The sequence below is a fragment of the Notamacropus eugenii genome, chromosome 5 (assembly GCF_028372415.1).
Source record: "Notamacropus eugenii isolate mMacEug1 chromosome 5, mMacEug1.pri_v2, whole genome shotgun sequence".
Taxonomy (NCBI): Eukaryota; Metazoa; Chordata; class Mammalia; order Diprotodontia; family Macropodidae; genus Notamacropus; species Notamacropus eugenii.
In genome coordinates this window covers 107294104-107308448 of record NC_092876.1, presented here as the reverse complement: position 1 = coordinate 107308448, position 14345 = coordinate 107294104, and the positions used below count along the sequence as shown (strand labels likewise).

The 14345-nt window shown below is 36.0% G+C and overlaps 1 protein-coding gene across 12 annotated transcripts in view; it reads left to right on the top strand.

Moving 5' to 3' along the window:
- The window catches only part of FNDC3A (fibronectin type III domain containing 3A), a 213810-nt gene that overhangs the window by 172553 nt on the left and 26912 nt on the right, over positions 1-14345 (top strand). For all 12 annotated transcript variants that reach the window (XM_072610542.1, XM_072610537.1, XM_072610543.1 and 9 more), the window contains 3 exons: positions 2196-2282; positions 9414-9552; positions 10178-10246. In XM_072610542.1, the coding sequence (XP_072466643.1) occupies positions 2196-2282; positions 9414-9552; positions 10178-10246 (295 nt within the window). The remainder of the gene's footprint in view (positions 1-2195; positions 2283-9413; positions 9553-10177; positions 10247-14345) is intronic.

Here is a 14345-nt window from a genome sequence, read left to right as displayed (position 1 = left end):
TAGAGGACCATGCTTTCTGTAGGTCATACTTCCATACTTGCTTTAACCATCGTACATGATACTAGTAAATAACTGACAAAAATTATTTTTTTTTATATCTCACTTGATGTTAGTAATCACTGAACAATCTATAATTGCATTTATCAAGGAATCTTGTTTGATACTATTTCCCTTACCAGTCATGTCTTTTCATTGATCAAGAAGTTTTTGTTGATTGAGATTTATTGTTATTATAGAAAATGGTGATAGTTTGTATCATGTCTGTTACTTTATCCATTTCCTGATTTGAGGCATCCGTGGCTTATTCAAATGCATCAGAATGGAGCTATCTCGATTACATGCAATAATGCCTTCTTTTTCTCCTTTTTGAAGTTGAGTTTGACCTTTCCTCTAGTAGTCTAGTCAACTGATTTGGAATGACTAACATCAATAACTTGTCTCTTAAAATATTGTCAGTTTCATTTTTTTTTTTGATAGAGCCTATTAAGTGCTTGCCAGGTTTAATACCTCTTAACTCTGTCTTTGAAGGTATGTGTGTTTGTGCATGCAAGGCTTTTGTTTAATCCACAAACCTTTGACCTCTTGGGTTTCTAAATCCATAATTGAACTCATTAAACATTGAAGTATTTATTGAATAAGTTTAGAGGATTTTATTGAGTTTGTAAAATTTTTGTAAATCCTAGTTCTCTTCAACAAATGTTGGTACACAAGTGCTGTTATCTTTATGATCTTTTGCGTAGACTCATCAGAAGTGCAAGTTTTCTGTTGCCTTTGGATGCACAATAAAAGCAACTCTACCAGTGTCTTTCAATTTGCTCCTTCATTTAGCTGCAATTTCTTTCTCTCTTCCAGTTTCATTTATAGCAAGAATGTTCATTAGCGATATGATTCAGTAGTACGTCACTTTGATTATCATTGAACATGAATCTCACATTTTGGAGTACTGGTATTAAGATGAATATTTATAGGTAGTCTAAAATCAGTGCTATTCTTTCTTTTCCTTATCCATTTTCCAGTACTTTTGCACAGGGCTGAGGATCATTTTGTATTTATTATTTGTTTCATGAGTGGCAAGGCCAAAGATAACTCATCACTACTGAGGGATTTTTTGCTGTTTGCTCTAACCAATCAATACTCTGAGCACAAATAATTGATTCTTATGCTATTCCCACTTTAGTAGTGTCCATTTCTTTATTTGTGATATTCCATGTTCCCTCAAATTCTGAGTAAGCTCTAAACCTCTTTTTCTCAGACCTGAGTCATATATCCCAACATCTTTTAACCAGCCTATACCCACTTTTACACTTGTTCATTGAGAATCAAAAGTATATGTGATATGATTTGGAAGGTCTTACCCAGTTCTACATAGAATTTTTCTCCCTCTTCATCCTTTTTTAGCAGATGTTGGCACATGATCTATAATTTTATTCCCATTGGTCTTTTTTGCTTATTCTCATCATAAGCACTGAAGTAAAAAGATGATTAAACATCACCTAAAATAATGTTTCCTGTTTCCTTTAGGCACAGGATCAAGCCAACCCTGCCAATTCCTTTGTCTTCAAGTAAAACTTATTAAACTATTCTTCCATTTAGCCTTAATTTTTGTTGTCTTCTAGTTTAATTACCATGAGAATATCAGTACTAACAGGATTTGCTTTTTCCAAAAACATGTCACTCTGTCTTTGGGCCAAAATCTTACATTTAAAGTACCAGTAGTTAAATTTATATTTATAGATAGCTTAAAAACTGCAATTCTTAAATCACCTCTCCTCCTCACCCTTCCCTGCCTCATTTCTGTCATGGCATTTGCAGAAGCAGAAACAGGCTGCATAGGACAGAGGGCTGTTTTGTAATTTTTTTTCATTTCACAGGTTGCTATGGCCAAAAACTTCCTTACCTAGTGGCTAGACACTGTTTGAGTACAGATCTTTTTATTTCCACCTGCCTAACTAATTAGGTGGGCTTTCCTAGGTATACCCCACTTCCTCCCTCAGTGTAGAGAAACTGGTCCAACCTGATTCAAGGTAAAGAAGTTTAGTTTTTTAAAAAGCGCTAAGTACCTTGCACTTGTAAACATTTAAAAGATAAAGAAAAAATATCGGTCTTCCATTATTCCCTTCCTTATTAAAAAGTGAAATATAAGTACAACTATAGGTATGTATATTATGTGCGTATGTATGTTAATTTTCTAACAGGGATATGGTTTCAAGCCTAAATATGATGGAGAGGATCTTGCTTACACCGTGAAAAATCTTAGACGCAGTACAAAGTACAAGTTTAAGGTAAGATTGTAAAAATCTTAAAGTAAGGTTTAAAATGACTAATTAATTTTTATTTTAAACCTTAAATATTCTATTGTATATTTAATATGCTGTTAATATTATCAATTAATAAGGTTACTATTATATGATAATATTTAAGGTGCCTCTTATTCTATTCTTTCATTCTTAGGCTCTGTAAAGCAGTTATTCTAGAATGTTTTCAACTAAAATTACCTTAAACTAAAACTCATATTTCATGCTTTACTGGTTCCTTATTTTCACAATATAAGTGGGCATCTCCAAAAGACACATTCAGGGATAATACTGATAATTACATTATAATAACATCAGGCATACGCTAGTACACAACATAGTACAGTGCAGCTGTCTTGCAGTTAGTATGTAGTTGGCAATTTTGTTTCTCCTCTTCACAGAATGTATCAACATAACTGGTGCCCCTTCTGAGGGAGGAAAGATAAATCACTCCTGGGTAACACTGAACATATCTAGAACTTTTCTTTTACTTTCTGCTTTGATCATTTGGTGGCTAATTGTACCATATTGTCAATTTTCAAAGCCCTGTATTTCTCATCTTTCTACCTCTTATTATAAACATTCTGGTTTATCTTTGAATTTCATTTCTGTGTACTCTTTCAGTTGTTTATCTTTGCTTATTTTAGTGTAGATCAGTATTTTATATCTTATTAATAAACTGTGAACAAGAATCTTGCTTAATTTCATAGTTCGAGTGCAGTGGCATGCATTACTGGTTGTTTTAATTATTATTTTGTAATTCAATTTAATAACAGGTAATCTGATGGTAGCTGCTTTTAAGCAATGAATGGTGTCCTTATTAATACAGTAGCAGAGGTCATCCATCTTAAGACTGGTTGACTAAAATATCTTAACCATATATAGTTAAGCATGATCATTTTGGGACACAGGCTGTTATGGATGTAGGTTTTAATGCTTTCAAAATAATATTTATTTTTAACATCTTGGAATATATAATTGTCTCCTTTCACCAACTAAAAGCTCATTCATTTAACATTTAATGTTCAAAGATTTTTGCCCATTTCTACAGTCATTTGCTGAAACACCATCACATTTACCTACAAACATAAATAGGTTTTATAGCAAATTCTTTTGCCTCATGTTAGCTCAGTTTTTTGTAGACAGTTATAAATTATTTATAATTTTAAGTTCTATAGATTATATCTGAGCATATTGGTATTCATCATATGAGTATGCAGGTTAAACATAGAAATACATTATATTTTTAAAATTTTATTTAGTATTTTATTTTTTCCCTAATTACATGTAAAAACTGTTTTAACACTCACTTTTTAAAATTTTAAGTTGCAAATTTTCTCCTTCCCTTCTCCCCTCACTGATAAGGCAAACAGTTTGATTTGGTTATATATGTGTTGGGTCATGCAAAACATATTTCCATATCAGTCATGTTGTGAAAGAAAACACAGGCAAAAGAAAAACCCCAAGAAAAATAAAACCATGTATACTTCAGTCTACATTCAGACTTCATCAGTTCTTTCTCTAGAGATGGATAGCATTTTTCATTGTAAGCCCTTCAGAATTTCTTAGATCATTGTATTGCAGAGAATAGCTAAGCCATTCACAGTTGATCATTGTGCAACATTGCTGTTACTGTGTACAATGTTCTTCTGGGTCTGCTCTCATTTCACTTTGCATCAGTTCATATAAGTTGTTCCAGATTTTTCTCAGAAGCATCCTGCTTATTGTTTCTTATAGTACAGTAGTTTCCCACCACAATTATATACTGCCATTCCCTGATTAATGGACATCCCCTCAATTTGCAATTCTTTGCTACTACTAAAAGAGCTGCTGTAAATAATTTTGTTTTTCTCTTTGTTTTTTTTTTTTGTTTTTCTCTTTAGGATACAGACCTAGTAGTGGTATTGCTAGGTCAAAATGCATGATTTTAAAGCCCTTTGGACATAGTTCCAAATTGTTCTTCTGAATAGTTGAATCAATTCACAACTCCACCAACAGTGTTTGTGTACCAATTTTTCCACATCCCTTCCAACCTTTGTCAATTTCCTTTTCTCTCATATTAGCCAATCCAATAAATGTAGGGTAGTACCTCAGAGTTGTTTTAATTCACTTTTCTCAAATCAATAGTGATTTAGAGCAAAAAATAGAATTATATTCTCAGGTAATGTGAATCAGAGGCATGTTTGAAGAAGATATGAACTATTTACAAAATATTTGAACAAAGCCACTAGGTAGGTTTGTTAAATGAGCTCTTTCTCTTAATTTTAAAACATAAACAGTCAGTAGGTGAAAACATAGTGTTAATATATTTAAAAAGTGGCAGCCTTACATAAATTAATAAGCCATTAATGACAATAGAGCTAGGCCATCCCACAGTAAAGTTTGCCTAAAGATTAACTTGAAGCAATAGGAAAGGCACAAATTATTCTATTTTGACTTTTTAAAAAGCATCAAAATTGTAGCTTAGAGAATTCATTATAATCTGGAAGGATGTCATACATTATAAATCTAGGATTAACATCCCTTCTTACAGCATGAAATTTAACAATGGATATTATGAGACTGTCTGCATTATCCAGAGTAGCATAGAAATCACTGATAGCATGACTAACAGACTTTGCCACCACAACATCCCCATGACAGTGAAGCACTGGGCTTTAATAGGAGAGGCACAAAATAGTCTCACCCTTTGGTCACTTAAAGATCTAGTAGAGCTGATATGTACATGTGTACTACAGCACAAGTTATAATAATGTAAGTATATAGTAAAGACCAAGCAAAGCATTATATAACATCACTTTTAGTCATGGAATCAGGAAAGTCTTTCTGGAGCAAATGATCACTGAAAGCCCTAAATGACAGGCAGAGGTGTGTAAAGATAAACCATTTATAGACTCAGGAGAGAGATTAGGGACCAACAGGAGCCTGGAAAACATTTTGGCAAGAACCTGGAATTCATGAAGGTGAATCCTGAGCAATGCGGGTGATGGGGTAAGCTGTGATCAGATCATGGAGGTCTTTGAGTATAAGAAGTTTAAGCCTATGAGTAGATGGGATCCCCTAAGGGAAATAAGATAGGAGGAGAACTTTGAGAGTGCAGTATTGTATAATCCAAGGAAGAAGAAAATGGGGCCCGCAGGGTCAACATTTGCAAAGAGGCTAAGAAGAGTAAAGATAAAAAAGAGGCCACTGAATTTGACTGTGTGATTTCATGAGTTGTCTTGCAGAGAGCAGTCTGATTAAAGTGTTGAAGAGGGAAACCAGTTTTCAGGAGTTAAGAGAATTGAGGGAGTAGTGAGAATTTAATGGCAGACTATGCTATCTAGATGGTCTTTATTAAAAATGAAAATACCTAACAGCATTTGTTTCTGTTTTATGCTTCTCAGTTTTAAAATAGGCTATATTTTGTTTCTCTTACAAAGACTCTTATAATTCAAACCCTAATTTTATGTGCATAGATAATTTAACCCATTAACTTCATTTTTGAAATCTCTAATATATATTTGCAGGTCATTTTTCTTTTCTGGCATGATTTGTGTATTTATAAGTTTTGTAAAGTGCGTAAGAGGTGTAGCATATTTATTTAGTTTTCCTTTCACAACACATTAGTACTGATTTGGTTGCATATAGAGACTAAAGAAAACATTAACAACAACTCTACGAAGAACGTGGTAGAGGGGACTCAGGTTTTTGCACGAGCCCTGATCTGCATAAGACAACTGATCCATGTTCAAGCAGCAGCATCTCTGAGTCTACCTCATGCATTATGGTGTCCCTACCATCACTTTGTGCGACTGCAGCCAATGGCTCAAACTCAGATTACCCCTACAGGTAGCAGCAAACTGTGGCGACAGCTCTAGAGAAGCTGTGAAAAGACCTTGAAGGAGTTGCTGAGAAAGGCCACTAGGAAGAGTCAGTGAAACTCTAACAACAGAGAAGTCCAAGTTAGAAATGGAAATCAAGTACAAGATAATAGCAAAAGCAACAAGAGAAAGAAGAAACTATTGACACTGAGAATTCAGCAGCTGTGGTTGCCCCTATGATCACTTGGGCACTTAGTAAAAATCAGCAATTAAGGATGGATCAGATAAATTTGTGGGAAAAAAAATCAACGTCTACTTAACTGGTCATTAGCAGGTCTCCACTAAGAATAGAGGCAATTCACAAAGCAGTCATTTGAGCTTCTCATATGTTCAATCATTCTTCAGTTGTGTCTGATTCTCTGTGACCCCATTTGGAGTTTTCTTGTCAAAGAAACTAGAGTGGTTTGTCTTTTCTTTCCCTAGCTCATTTTACAGATAAAGAAATTGAAGCAAATAGGATAAAGTGACTTGCCCAGAGTCACACAGCTAGTAAGTGTCTGAGGCCAGATTTGAACTCAGGAAAATGAGTGTTTCTGACTCCAGGCCAGCCCTCTATCCACCATGCCACATAGCTGCCTGAACTTTTCCTCAAGAGTCTAAATGGGAAAAGGTACTCCATGACTATCAACAACTTGAGCCTCATCTTTGTAGGTAGTAGATTAAGAAAAATCAAAACTGATATTACTATAATATATTGTAACATTACATTATACATAATGACATTATATATTATTCAGATAGGAGCAAAAATGCAATTGTTGACTCACCTTGATTTCTCCACCTAAGGTGGAAAAAAATGCAAGGGGCAGGGAGTGGTTTGAAAGAATCTTCCTTTGACAATGATGCATACTGGTGAGAAGTGATGGATATTCTGAAGATTTATGAAGATGATGAAGTGATGAAAACTATTAGTAAAACCTGGGTGGAGTTAAGAGAGAAAAATGCAAAGGAGAAACCAAATTCTAAGGCAGACTAAGGCCCTTTGGCCACCATTGTGAAAATATTGTTTCCAATAAGGGACTGTTGCTGAGCTATACAGATGCACTTGACCAGTATGTTGTTTGCATAACCTTCTTCAAGCAAAAATTGAAGTCTTTTCATGTTGGAGGATTTATTTAAAATAAAATACACTTTAAAAAAAAGCAAAACCCTGTACATAGAGGAAAAAATATGCTATTGTTTTGATGATAACTGTTAAGCCATCAACACCTGTAGTTTTTACATAGATGTTTGTTTTGTTATTTGCATTTTTTCTGTTTGTTCAGATAAGTTTCTTATTATAACCTGATCATTGTTACCAGAATTTGAAAAATATTTAGTGCTTTTTATATTTCTGAGTAACCATCGATGTGTATAATCCAGCCTAGCACAGTGCCTTGCACACAGTAGACACATAATACTAGAGGCAGCTGGTGGTTGCAGCAGAGAGAGCTCTTGACTCAGTCAGAAAGACCTAAGTTCAGATCCAGCCTCAGACGTAGACCAGCTGTGTGACCCCAACCAATGGGTCACTTCATCTTCCTTAGTTTCCTCTTTTGTAAAATGGGGGTAATAATAGCATCTCCCTCTCAGGTTATTGTGAGAATAAAATGAGATAATATTTGGAAAGTACTTTGCATTTCTTAAAACATGATATCGATGCTAGTTCGTTGTTATTATCCACTTTATCAAAAAACAAGAAGAGATTCCCTTACAAATTTCATGATTCGGCTCACAATACAAGGTATTGATGATAGGACTAATAATTATGAGGAGAGATTATAAAGTAGAACCTTTTAGAATCAATCGTAGAATTGATAAGCATATCTAGAAAAGGCTTCCTGGGAAAGAAGAGAAGGTATGACTTCAGGAGATAAGGAACACAATAAACAACTCGAGATAGTCACCAGAACCTTTCTTCATAATTTCTTTCTTCATATACTTCTTGTTCAGGTCTTCCATTCCTACTGTGTATCCAAGTAGTTATAGGCCCTTATTACTCCATACCTGAATCATTTTAGTTGTTTCCTAACTGATCACCCAGCTCCCATATTCTTTCCCTTCTCACTAATACTAAAATTTTCCAAAAATCAATGTCTCCACATTTCCTACAGCAAAAAAGTTTAAGCTGAAAGAGAGTGAGCATTTATTAAGTTCCTACAATGTGCCAGACTGTGCTAAATGCTATACAGGTATTATCTCATTTGAGAATCAAGACTCTACTGACCTAAACTGATTTTCCAACTTTCTCACACATGCTATTCCCTTGAATTTTCTATTTCAGCCAGTCCAGACTAATTTCATACTGGTGAATATATCTTATTCCTTCCTATCTTTTAACTCTTCTATAAAGCTTGATCTCTGCCTTTTCTAAATTCCTACCACAGATTGTCTGCACCACTTATTTAGCACTTAAAACTGCTTGTTAATTATCCTTTGTTACTTAATAACCTATGCATTCAGTTAGATTATGTGCTTCTTGAAGTATTCCTGTGTCTTAGATCTATATGTTTCTCACAACACAAGGTTTCTTATCCATCATGAGTGTTGAAGTAATATTTGTTGTTTAACATTGTTAATAAGATTAATAAAGAGAAAGAGGAGAGTCATCACACAGTGTGGTAGATTCTAACCTTAAGAGATTGGACCTGAGTTCTAGCCTTGCCTCTAATCTAAGCCATGTCATCCTGAATGAGAAGGTGCTAGGAGATGCGTTGGTTTTAGGAGTTGCCTCATCTGGAAATTCTCTATGTCAGTGAAACCATAGGTCTGATCTCTATTTCTATCTTATGTTACTCATTATGGGTATTGACCAAAGAAGGAATTTTGCTTTTAGAAGAGGTAACTGGAAAGGGTGTTTGTTAACTTAAAAACAAGATTAAGAGGAGCTTCATTTGGCTTATTTGGTATTATTTTAGATTTTCTTAACACTTTAGACTTATATATTGGTCTTGGGCAGGGCAATAAATTAATTACTCTTTGATTGTAAGGTACTAAGGAATAGAATTTTGAAGTCCCTAGTTTGAATATTGTTTGGATATACTAAAGATCTAATGAGGGATAAGGGTTCTAAATTAAACAAACAAATCATTATTATGATATACCTACCATCCTACTACCTATAAGTATTATCCTTGGATCTTGTTTTTTATGCATATATCAGGGTCAGAATACTGGAAGGAATTAGCCAGCACTGTGTTGTCAACAATCACCATGTTAAAAGATTGTTGCCTATGTTGAATTTATATAATTTTACTTGTGTATGTTTTTGTCATAGGTTATTGCTTATAACTCAGAAGGTAAAAGCAATCCAAGTGAAGTTGTAGAATTTACTACTTGTCCAGATAAACCTGGAGCACCTTTAAAACCATCAGTTAAAGGAAAGATACATTCACAGAATTTTAAAATAACTTGGGGTAAGGTGTTTTCCTTTTCATATTAATACAAATTCTTCAGAGATCTTTACATAAGTTGACTTGTCCAAATGGGGCCAAATTCAAGATACATTATAATTAACTGGCTCTTTGAACACATATATACTAAAGAATTCAGATCTGATGCTCAGGCAGATGAGGAGTACCCTAAATTTCTGTACAGAAATGTGATATAAAGTATAGTGAAGGAACATTGGATTAGGATTGAATCAAGAGAACTGACTTCTAGTCCCTGCTCAACCACATATTGCATATGTCTGTGGCCTCCATTTCCTCACCGGCAACAGGGGAATATTAGTGACTTTTCCTGTATCTCACAGAGCTTTTATAGCTTTCAGTTGCAATAATGTATGTTAAACTTCTTTGAAAGCTATAAAGCATTATTTTTGTGTCAGACTCTTTTCAGAGCAATATTTCAGACCATGGTTCTGATTTTAGTTTATATAGAGTTTCAAAGCTCTAAATTTATTCTTCATCTAGCAAATTACATTGTTATAAAAAGTTAGGACATGCTTTATCAAAACTTCAATAACCATGTCAAATGAAATATTTTACTCTTTGTTATGCTTTGCCTGATACCAATTTTGGTTGTTTTGTTTTCTAACAGATCCACCAAAAGACAATGGAGGAGCATCTATAAATAAGTATGTTGTAGAAATGTCAGAAGGCTCGAATGGTAAGAACTGTATTTAATTAAGACAGTCAACAACCGTTTATTAAGCACTTTTTGCATACCAGGGCTTGTGCAACGTACTTGAGAATACAGAGAAAGGCTCTCACAAAGCTTATGTTCTCATATAGGAGACAGCATGTCAATAACTAACACATATATAAAACACACACCGAGTAGGTGAAGGTAAAGTCCCCTTGAAGGAAGTGGGGATTGAACTGAGTCTTTTAAGGATGTCCAAGAAGATAGGAGGTACAGCCAGTGTAAAGACATGGTCCTATTCGAGGAACTACAAATAGGACAGTGGATCTTAGGCTGCTTGAAGAAAGAATAAGGTACCAGAGATTTAAGATTTGAAAGGGCCTGGTTATAAAGAGTTTCAGATGCCAAAAACCTTGGCACCCAAGTGGTGGATAAATTGGGGGAAAAAATTGAGGCATGGGCAAGAGTTATTTAGCTGTTGCAGTATTCTGTGCCCTTACCACCTGAACTGGAGTGGTGATTGTATAAGGAAAAAATGAAATATATGCAAGAAATGCAAAAGTAACAGATTAGATAATTTGGGTGATTGAGTATATGGTATCAGAGATATCAAGCTTGTACGTCTAAATGACTAGAAGAATGGTGGTACCTTTTATATCAGTAAGCACCCTAACATACACAGGGGGACCTTGTACCACAGGTTCTTAGATCTGCATTCATAAAAGGAAAGCAGGTTTCAAGGAGTTAACAATCACTTTAATCAAGCACAGGTATCAGAGAAAATCAAAGTCCAAATTTCAGAGAAATCTTGTTGGGTGGGGAGAGACACTACTTTAGGTGCTTCCCAGAGTCTCATCTAGCACACAGACCTTCTTCCAAAAACTAGTTTTTGGAGTAAAACCTCACCCTCACAGTATTTATACACTTTTTAGAGGCAGAGGGCATTACCCCCTGGCTCAGTGTTTCAATAGAAAAAACAAAAGGTACTTGGGACCCTCCTACAAAACAACTCCCCTAATCAAGCTTCCCACTATGAGCAGGCCCACCAATGGGTGGGAAAGATCCTCCCCAATCACATTATTCAATCTGAGACACTTTTAGTAAAACAAAAACAGCAAAAGATTCTAATTTGATTGCCTTTACACCTTTGATAGTAAAGAATGAAGGAGCAGTACCATAGGAGGCTTAAGGAGAGCCAAGAAGGTTTTGAATAACAGTTACAAGGTTCATGACTGAATGATAAAATATGCAGAGTGTAAACCTCAGAGAAGGGAAATTGCTTAGTGAAGGTGGTCAAGGGAGAGTTTGGGTGTGACAGTGTAGAATAAAGTATTCCCCACTACAACCAGAGAGTCAGGAGGTGATGAGAAAACATGTATCTCATTCTGGAAAGGGTGGTGAAGGAAGTGATGTTGTCATGGATCTCTGCCTCTTATTGGGGACCAAAAATTGAAAAGAATAGTATAGACATTTAAGAGGAAAGCTCTCTTGTTAATTAAAGAGCAGGCAGACAGGAGCCAAGGTGGTGATGGTTCCATAGGAAGCAGTGCAGCTAGAAACTTCCCCCTCCTTCTCAAACTCCAAACACCTAGAAAACACACCAGACCTAATCCTGATGGGAAAATGCAAGTAATAAGTCATTTATCCAGCCTAGGTCAATTTAAGGAGACTGATGGAGAGATCTGTGGATATTGGGGAGGGACTTGTGGAACACACCAGCACTAAGGGAAAGGCTGTAAACTGGGATAGCAGATCCCAGACTCATAATGGAGCAGTATTACAGGGATAGATAGAAACTTGCAGGTTTTTTGCCCACTACCTAGTTATGAATCACAGGTCCAGGGTGGATTGACTAGGGGACTTGCACTCCCTGTCCCTCCCTTCCCCAACGAATCTTTTTTGATCTCAAGCCGCAGGCAAAATATCTCAGAAAGAAGCAAGTTCAAAAGCAAGTATAACTCAGACCCCGGGTTCATAGCAGGATCTCATTTCCAGACTTCATCCTTGCCTACAGAGGAGTAACCAAGACAATTCCCAGAACAAAAGGAAGCCTGCATTTTGCCCTCTGAACCACTTCACAGCTAATTGATAGGAGCTAAGTCTAGCAACAGTTTGCTCTTGCTCATACACAAACCCAGATCAGGACTTTGCAGAGCTCAGACCAGAGGAACAGCAGTCAGACCTTGCTCTATATCAGACCATTTTGGTAGCACTGAAAGCTTGCAGATATTGAGCCTGAACTGGTCCTGAAATCCTTTAACAACACAATACTCACCAACCCCAAGAAAGCAGCGACAGGCTCAGCATAGACCTTCCTTCCAGAATGCACAGCGCATCAAGTCTGAGGTCAGCAAGGAGGCTCCAATGAGCAAATGAAAAGAGTCCTACCTTAATAATATACTGTGGTGACAATGAAATCCAAGACAAACCCAGAAGAAAGGAATGACCCTAAAATCTCAAAGAGAAGAGAAAAATGATAAAGAAATTAGATCTGCAGAAGAAAACAGCATGGAAAGGCAATTAACAGCTTGGCACAAGAGGTACAAAACTTTGCCCAAGCAAAACTTTGCCCTAAAAATTGTAGTGAGCCAGATCGGAGCCAATGACTCCATGAAGCAACAAGCAATATTAAAACAAAATTAAAAGACTGAAAACATAGAAGAAAGTGTAAGGTATCTCATAGTAGAAACAATTGACCTGCAAAAAAGATCAAGGAGGAAAACTTAAGAATCATTGGACTAGTGAATACCACGACCAAAAACAAAAGCCTAGAAATCATAGTTCAGAAAATATTAAAACTGCCCTACCCTCTTAGAATTAGAGAGCGAAGTGGAAATATAAAGAATCTCTCATCACTTCCTGAAAAAAGCCCTAAAATGAAAACTCATAGGAACATGATAGCCAAAATCCAAAGCTTCCAGGTCAAAGAAAAATACCATAAATAGCTAGAAAGAAAGAATTCAAGAACAATTCTTGCTTTGTGCAGATTTGCATTACAAATCCCTGGGCTCTGTCTTCTTGTGGCAGGGGAGCAGCAGCGGCAGTGGCGGCAGCAGCACCAGTACCAGTGAAGCCCCCTGCCAGGAGTCCTTCACTTCAGGCACTGAAGCCATTCCAGCTGTGGAGACTGAAGCCACCACAGCTTGCAGGGGCTGCAGAGCCACAGAGAACTTGGGGCCATGTGGAGCCCAATGCACTCAGTTAAGCAAGAATTGACTATATTGCAGAGCCAAAGTCAGGATCACACATGATTTAGAAGCCACTGTTGGCTTGGAATACCATATTTTAGAAGGCAAAGGATATAGATACATCAAGAATTAATTACCTAACATAATTGAGTATAATGCTACCCGGAAAGGAGGGGTGGAGGGAGGGAGACTGAATCTATAATTAAATAGAGGAATTCCAAGCATTCCTGATAAAAGGACCAGAGCTGCAGAAAAACTGAAATTCATACACAGTAATGAAGACAAACAAAAAGGTAAAAACAAATCAACAATGATAAAGGATAAATTGCATACATTCAAATAGGGAGATATGATACATATATGTCCCCTTTCAACCTTATCATCAGAGATCATAGAAGAGTCTAATTAGACTAGCCCTGAGAAGTTGGTTTTGTTGTGTCTTGATGAGCTTTTTAAAAAGAGTGGAAAGGGGGAAGAGGAATATATATACTTGGGAGGAGGGAGGAAGAGAGATGGTTAGGGGAAATTTCCTTTTGTAATCAGGGTTCTCAAGTAAGATACCTATGGGTTGGGTGCAGCTACATTTGAACATCACCCATTTGAACTGGTCCAAAGATGGAAGAATACACAAACACTTGGGTAAAAAAATACATTTCACTGAGCAAGGGAGGGAGAAATAGAAGGAGTGAAGATTGATTATAAAAATAAAATATAATTTAAAACTATTATGAAACCGGTATTCCCAAGGACACAGTGAAAGGGATAGACAGATATACAGGGGGCTTTGCCGATTTAGGGTTGAGGTAGATAGGAGTGAGAAAGTAGCCACTTGGGAATGTAAGTGTTCATTTTTGCATTTTCCTTTATATGATATAGATTATCTTCTCTTTACAGTTCTTTATTCTTCTTTCAGTTCTTACTCAGAAACTCTAGCT